The 7,403-nt window shown below is 42.6% G+C and overlaps 2 protein-coding genes across 2 annotated transcripts in view; one reads left to right on the plus strand and one right to left on the minus strand.

Moving 5' to 3' along the window:
- CSUI_002898 (uncharacterized protein) overlaps window positions 1-3,054 on the plus strand; it is an 8,736-nt gene extending 5,682 nt beyond the window's left edge. Inside the window, exons 5-8 of the mRNA XM_068063097.1 lie at window positions 532-715; window positions 1,256-1,345; window positions 1,830-1,910; window positions 2,414-3,054. Coding sequence (XP_067924928.1) covers window positions 532-715; window positions 1,256-1,345; window positions 1,830-1,910; window positions 2,414-2,444 — 386 coding nt within the window. The 3' untranslated portion in view covers window positions 2,445-3,054. The remainder of the gene's footprint in view (window positions 1-531; window positions 716-1,255; window positions 1,346-1,829; window positions 1,911-2,413) is intronic.
- Window positions 3,055-3,764: 710 nt separating this feature from the next.
- CSUI_002899 (uncharacterized protein) lies at window positions 3,765-7,379 on the minus strand. Its single transcript, XM_068063098.1, has 2 exons — window positions 7,114-7,379; window positions 3,765-6,455 (listed from the first exon to the last, which is right to left on the minus strand). Exons 1-2 carry the CDS (start codon window positions 7,369-7,371, stop codon window positions 4,449-4,451), a joined length of 2,265 nt encoding a protein of 754 aa, XP_067924929.1. The 5' UTR covers window positions 7,372-7,379; the 3' UTR covers window positions 3,765-4,448.
- Window positions 7,380-7,403: the final 24 nt, after the last annotated feature.

Genomic DNA, 7,403 nt, shown 5'->3' on the forward strand with positions numbered 1-7,403 from the left:
AAAAGATCACAGTCGTGTTTTGTCTGATAGAGAGAAAGAAAAGACTTCAGTGTACATACACCTCACTCATTTCTTCATTCACTTCTCCTCAGCTTTTCTTAAGACCGGTACGTGTACCTTCTTCTTTCTCATAATCCTCTTTCCCAGGGTCTTGTGTTTTCTTTCGCTTCGGGAGCTTTTTGACATCTTGAAGGAAAGACGAGATCTGCCCTGATCTCTCCTCTCTGATACCTGCCTGTTTCGCCATCTCAACTCTATAGAGGACGTTTTCTTTCGTCCTATCTTGAGAGTGCAGAGTCTTTCTTCCAACCATCTGATAGGCTACTTACTACTGTGTACTAGCGCACTGAAGGCTTCCGCTCATTTTTCTTCTTCTGTGCTTCTCTCCCTAGGGTAACCAAGATTTCTTTCTTGAACGTCTCTCTTTCTCTTTCTCTCTGTGAATAGCTAGAGAAAAGGACGTGGCTAAAGGCTAAGATGTCTTTTCGAAAGTGTCTGTTTTTTCTTCTCCTTCTCATGATGGATATGCAGGGAGTTCGAGAAGAGGAAGAAGAAAAGCCGGCGATGAATGCTTGGAGAATTACGTGGTGTGTTGTCATCTTCTATCGAAAGATAAATTTGATCAGCTTCTATCACGTGCAGGACGTCTCTTGCAACAGCAACTTCAAGATGAACTGTCTGTACACTGGAGAACAGATCGACCAGCCTTGCCTGAGTAAGATCATACACAAAGATAGATAGGTAGAAGGGGGAAGTATTGTAGTCTTTCTCGTTGACGGTTTTCGATCTTCGTTCATTGTAAAGCTTTCTTTCTTTTTCTTTCTCCATACATTCTTTCTTCATCTTTCCATGAAGTCTCTGCTTTTCCTCTAAGCAAAATAGATATCTCTCCACATGATAAGCACACGCAGGACATATAAATATGCACATGCATATATATATATATGTACATACATACGTATATGTGCAGCGGTGGACTCACTATATATGTATGTATTAATATGTAGTACGTGTATGCCTCTGTATATGTGGAGATGTTTGGTATGTCTGGCGATTCCTGTGTATGAGAGGTTTGCTCAGCTCCTATCCTCGAGCCCCGAGACGAAGAGATTTTTCTCTCTCTCCTTCTATTGCGTTGTTTCTTCTCTTCCTCTTATCACTCTCTTTCTTTCTTTTCTTTCCTTTTCCTTCCTTTCTTGCTTTCATTCTTTGTTGTGTGTTTCTTGTTTCCTTTCTTTCTTTCTTGGTCTTGTAGTTGGAGTCGACAGCAGGCGAATCTTTGGCAGCATCAGGAGCCTCTTCCTGAGGAACTTCAAATCTGGTCTCGACCTAAAGACTACTACAAGTATCACAGACACATTATCTATTTATCTTTCTTTCTTTCTCCTTTATCTCTCTTCGTCTTCTTCTTTCTTTCTCTTTCAGTTCCCTTGTCTTTCTGTGTTTCTTGGATTTCCTCTCATCTTATTTAGAAAGAGGAGTGTGTCTGTAACTGTTGTGGTGTATGTTCCTTAGGCGATCTTCTTCTTCTTAGGTAGAGCATGTATGAGTAGTGAGATGGGGCGGACGGGGGGAAAACATCCGACTGTATGTACACTCCAAATCGTGTCGCGGAAGAACCTTCAGTAGAAGTGCTCCATCTTATCAAAGAAACTAGACTTTTCAACTACCGCTTTTCGCTTCTTCTCTTCAGCCTCTTTATGATAATGAGAAGGGGACAAGAAAGCCTGGGTTTGTATGACTCTTTCTTTTAGAATTTTAGAATGCTTTCTCCGATGTGTGATAGAGAGGAAGGAGTATCTTTGCTGTCTTCTTTGTTCTCTTGACAGGATTCATGAAGAAAGATTTCTTTTCAAGTTGAAGTTAAAGAAAGAGAGAATAAAATTGAAGAATGAGATTAAGCAACAGAGGTGAGAAGAGATTCAGAGATGTCTATTATCGGCAGGAGTTAGAGAAAAAGAGTGAAATGAGGATGATTTGCTTTCAAGTCGATTACTTCCATGAACAACTCTATGCAACATGCTAGAACAGCCGAGGAGAGAAGTTTCTATTCCATCCAGTCAGCTAAGTCAGGTCTAGATTAGACTAGATGGATAGATCAAAGATAGATTAGAGATAGATAAAGAGAGATAGATTAAAAATAGATAGATCAAAGATAGCTAGATAGTATAGAACTCCCGAAGAAGTAGAAGATGAAGGGGAGTTTACTTTTTTGTTCTCCACCTCCTTCGAGTGTGGTTTGCTCGTTTCGTTCAGCCAAGTGAATTTTTACCGAGGATAGCAAAGATGGCGACTGTGAGAGAGCCTTCAACTAGGAGGTTATCTCATTGTGATGCTAGCTACCTATCCATGTGTATATACACCTCCAGAAGTCAACTCTGGCTACTTTTTCCTCTTGTTTGTTTTTCTTCAGACTACAGCTCGCCCAACAAGAAAAGAACTGAAGAAGAACCAGAGGAGGGAAATGAAGCACTTCCATCCGAAAGGCGCGAAACTTCTTCTGAGGAATGTTGAGACCGTGTGGTAATAGTAGGCTAACAAGTGTATAGAAAGTGTCTGAGAGGAGAGTCGTCTCTAGACCAGTGTGTGGTCGTAGATGGCTACATTCTCAGGTTCTTGTCATTTGTGAGGTGTATATACACCGTATACCTTTGGTGAAGACGCGGCTGGTCATGTATTGTTTCGGAATAGTTTTTCGAGACTTTCTGACTAAGGCTTGTGTCCGTGAGAGAACAGGAGAAATCCTTAATGGAACCTGCGGGCCTTTTTGTTTCTTCTGCCACATCGAAGAAGATATCTTCCACCCGTGAGTTCGTTCGCTGAAAGACAAGAACTGTTTCTCCGAAAGAAGGATTTCTCTTGTTTTCTAGATTCTTCTGTCTCTGAATCTTCCAAAGAAGAACGAGAGAAAGAGGGGTGGTTGTCAGTGAAAGATTTTCTTCACCTTTAAGGGAGACATGCCTTCCTTGCTAACATTTCAAAAGCAAAGCAACCATGTCTCCCTGTTGTTCTGTATCTAGATATCTTAGCCGGCCAGGCTTCTCGCAGGGAGCTCTCATCTCTATCTCTGTTTTACCATGCTGCATGCATTCAACCACCGCAGATGATTGATGTCTCTCTGGTTCAGGTAAGCGAAAGACGAGATCTTTCATAATCCAACGCTAAGACAATAAAGAGAACGTGAAAAAGATTCTGTTTCTCGGACAAAAAACGCTTGAACAGAGCAACTCCTCTTCTCAGTCTCTGTGTGTCACTCGAGCAGTCGTGTAAGGGTCTTAAAGACATAGATGAATCTCACCTAAGTCCTTTTACTCCTTTCCTAATCTTTCGTTGATTCGATCTTCATCTTCTGCCTATCAAGCGGGCTTCGAGTGCCTTCTATGGTCACTGACAAAGCTCTTCACGGAAGAAATCTCCGTAGTCTTCACGGAGAAGTCTCACGCGCCCTTCTGCTGTAGTCTTCTCGTGGTTGTCGAAGCCGAGGGAAAGGACGCCGGCAAACTTTTGTGGCATCCGGGCATGAGAGAAAAGTTTGGGATAGATCTACAGACTCCTAGTAAGCTTTTGCTTTGGTGAGGTTCACATGATGCCACGAGGAAATTTGCTCCCGGCAAAGCATTTTGCCTATCCATCTCTATAGACAGACATGATCTAACCTACCTGCCGCTAAACAGAGAGAGAGAAGTGACCGGCGTACGTAAAGAAAATCCTGGTGGTGTCAGGGAAGTCAGCAAGAACCCTTTCTGGTCTTCTCCCTGTTCAGACGATTCAAGAAGAATCTGTCTTCCTGCGAAAGGAAAATCCTTTGTAGAGCTTCGCACTGAGAAAGCCAACTATGGTCCACTTTCACGGGAAGCAACGATAAACTCTTCCTTTCATTCAAGAGAAAGGAAAAGAGGAAAGTCTGAGAATAGACAAAGAAAGATAACAAAACGGCGGTTCGCCGTCATCTTTCACTTCATTTCTGACGGAGAAAAATAGCAAGTACTCATTCACATACGCCACTCTTTCTCATTCCTTCTATTCATAGATTTCTCCCTGCCCCCCATCTAATTTTTCTTCTCCTACGTCAAGAACTCTCTCTCTTTGTAAAGGACGGCTTACAGCCCAGATCGGCTATAGCACTCGTAGCACATCCTCCACATTCGAAGACATCCAGTCAAAGGTCTAGTCAAGGAGATTCAGATTCTCTTTCGATCTTCCTCATTCTCTGCGACATCTTTCTCATCATGAGAGAAGAAAAGAAAACCAAAATAAAAGGAAAAACGGCAGAGAACGTCTTGTCTTGCTTTAGAGAAAACAGAAAAAGAGAGAGTACTAAGAAGAATCGAGAGCTTGGTGCGAAAGAAGTTCACTCTCCTTTCTCAACACACTCCGTTCCAGACGAGAAGTCGTATCTCTCTCTCTCTCTCTCTACGGTAGATTCTCAACGAGAGAGCTTTCTCTTTTTAGAAAGGGATAGCATCGCTATAAGCAACTTCATGGCTATTGTCTTCAAGATCCTCCATCGCCACGAGGTGTAGCCAGCGGTCTAATCTTTCTGGTCCCCTACGTGTTACTTTTACAAGATCTCCATTCTTCTTCTTCTTTGTCTTTTTCTCTCTTGGATTTCTTAAGACTTTCTGAAGTCCATTCAAATCCTGTTTTTCTCTTTCTTCATCTTCTGAATTCTCTTTTCGACTTGATGCCTGCAACTTTCTGGGGAAACAACACCCTGCAAGACTGTGAAGGTAGGACTTTTCTTCTTCTTCTTCTTTAGAGATCAAGAATGAAGAGACTGAAGAGCCTGTTATGCTTTCTTCTCTTTCTCGACGTTCACTCTTCTCTTCTAGAATCGCAACTGTCCTTTCTTTCTCTTTTTCTTCTTTTTCCTCTTCGCTACTATCATCCGTGCTCTCAAAGAGAACTTCCATCAGATTTCTTCTCCTTCTTATTCTTTTCCTGAACAACTGTCTATCATCAGAATAGATCTTCCTATCACATTGGCTGTTAGCTAGACAAGTAGACACGTGTCTAGACACGGAAAGACCGTCTTGAGGTCCCTTCCTAGGAGCTACCCCATTCATCACTGAAGTCTCTAAAACTTGATATTTCGCATCTTCTTGAAATTTCTTCACAATCTCTTGACTAGAACGATCTAACAAAGAAGGACAGAGATTCTCTTTCTCTTTCTCTTCCTTCTTCTCCTCAAGTTGAGAAGAAGAAGGAGAAGATGAAAGAAGATAGTCTACGAGCTCAGATAGGCTAGCTGTTGTGATATCCTTGGAGGAAGCGAAAGGGTTCTCTTTCTTTTCTGTTCCATTCTCGGGAGATTCGAGAGAGGATCTTTTGAAGGAAGAAGAGTCCTGAGGAGAGTTCATAGACCTTTCATCTTTTGGTGACAGGAGATCGTTGTTGAAGACATCTCTTCTCTCTTGTTGCTTATCTTTTTCTGCTTGTGTAGTTACTGCTGAGTTCAAAGAATCGCTACGTATCTTCTCCTCTGTTCCCTTTCCTTCCTTAACTCTTGTTTTCGATAATCCTGATGTTTGTTGCTTCACTGGATCTCTCTCGTTGTTATCCTCTTCTTCTTCTCTTCTTTTCTTTCCTTCTTCATCTCTCGTGTTATTTTCTTCCTTCTCTGTCTTTCCTCCTTCATCCACATTCTCCTGTTCTTCTTCGAGTCCTTCTCGATCTCTTCCTTCCTTCCCTCCTTTCTCTTCTTCTCCTTCTTTATTCTTCTCACCTTGTCTCTCTGGAAGCGTCTCTCCATTCCTTCTCTTTTCCTTCTCTGAAGACTCCTGAGAATCGAGTCGGTTATTCACCTTTTCTCCGTCTCTCATCTCCAAAGATGGCGAGAGAGAGACGTCTCGGTCGACATCTTGAGACATTTCTCTATCACGTAAGGAATGCTCTCCCTCCTGTATAGACGATGAAGATGAGAGACGAAGAGGAAGAACCGTTTCTCCTCTTCTTCTTCTCTTTGAAGATGGATGCTGTAGTAGGGTTCCTCTTCCTGAACTTGTTGGTCTAGTTCTACTACTTCTTGTTCTCTTCATCCAGATTTTCATCTCCCATCGATCTTCCTGCTGGTTTCCTTGACTGTATCTAGCGTCACTTTCTTCTTCTTCTTCCTCTCTTCTCCTGCCTTTGCTATAACTAGGGGCTATCCAGAATAGATCTCTTCGGTCCGAGCTAGGAATGAAGAATTGCGGGGCCATAAGCAAAGGAGAACAGACAGGAAGAAACACTTGCTCGCAGTCTCTTTCAAACTTCCTCGACAGAGAGATAGAAGACTCTTTCGGAGTGTCTATGGAGCGAGTAGAAGAAGAAGAGAAAGTCTTCTTCGTGGGTCGGTAGGGAAAGAGACGAGATGAAGATGAAGAGCTGTGAGGAGAAGAATGAAGAGGAAGATAAAAATGAGTACGGCTACGGAGGAGGGCATCTTCAGCGTAGAGCCAGTTCTTATGGACGACCTAGAGTACAAGAGAAAAAACAGAAAAGATAGATAGATTAGAGAGAGAGAGATTAAAGATGGATAGATAGATTAAACATAAGTTTATCAAAGAGAGATAGACAAGAGGGTGTCTCATGTCTATCAGGTTGCAGATGACTTTATGCCATCCTGTTTGAAGCTAAAAGTCGAGTTAAGTCATCTCGTGAAGGTAGTTCGTTCATAGTCCATGGAGGCTACCTCCCAATTTTCTGTCTTCCTCTTTTTCGGCTCAGCACGAAGGAGGTGAAAGGGTCAGGAGAAATCGCGAACGAGTGGGCTTGGACGTATATACAGATACAGCCCAGCACTTCCCACCGCCGCACAAACAGATAGGATCTATCAGTATCTATCTCTTCATCCGTATGAATACATAGACAGAGACATACACAGATATTGTCTAGTACACTGTAACGCTGTACATATCCAGACCCCCTCTCTCTCTGTCGCTATGAATGCATGTGTGCATATCTGCATATGGCCCTAAGTGTCTACATGCAATGGTTCACGTCATGAGGAAGATCTGTTTGCAGAGAGAGGGACGTCTCTTTTTTCTTCTTTAGTATCTTCAACAGAGAAGATAGGTTTTCCATACACAACCCCTCCTATCATTCAAGTCTATGGCGATTCGCTTTGCTTACTTCTCTCGAGAACTTCCGAAAGAAGAAAGCCATCGTCCCATCTAGATCATCTCCTTGGAGTTCTTTTCTTTCATGAGCGCTGAGTAACTGCTTGAATAGATCATACTGCCACACAACAGGCACACAGCCACATCTCCCTCCTTCGCCTCGTACAATGAGAATATCATCTATCTCCCCTCCTTGGTGTTCCTGTTCTTCTCCCCGTCTCTCTTCTGTCTTCAGTTTTCTTTCTTCTGCTTGATCTCTCGGGCACATCATCTCTTTCTCTAAGAACTGTACGAACACCAATC

The sequence above is a fragment of the Cystoisospora suis genome (genome assembly GCF_002600585.1).
Source record: "Cystoisospora suis strain Wien I chromosome Unknown contig_1232, whole genome shotgun sequence".
In the NCBI taxonomy this organism is placed as follows: Eukaryota; Apicomplexa; class Conoidasida; order Eucoccidiorida; family Sarcocystidae; genus Cystoisospora; species Cystoisospora suis.

Bases quoted from the DNA above. Each gene is read 5' to 3' on its own strand.
- CSUI_002899 (XM_068063098.1), bottom strand. From the start codon at position 7,371: ATGATGTGCCCGAGAGATCAAGCAGAAGAAAGAAAACTGAAGACAGAA. The intron at 6,456-7,113 runs GTAAGCAAAGCG...CTTGTACTCTAG, and splicing joins TTCGGAAGTTCTCGAGAGAA to GTCGTCCATAAGAACTGGCT.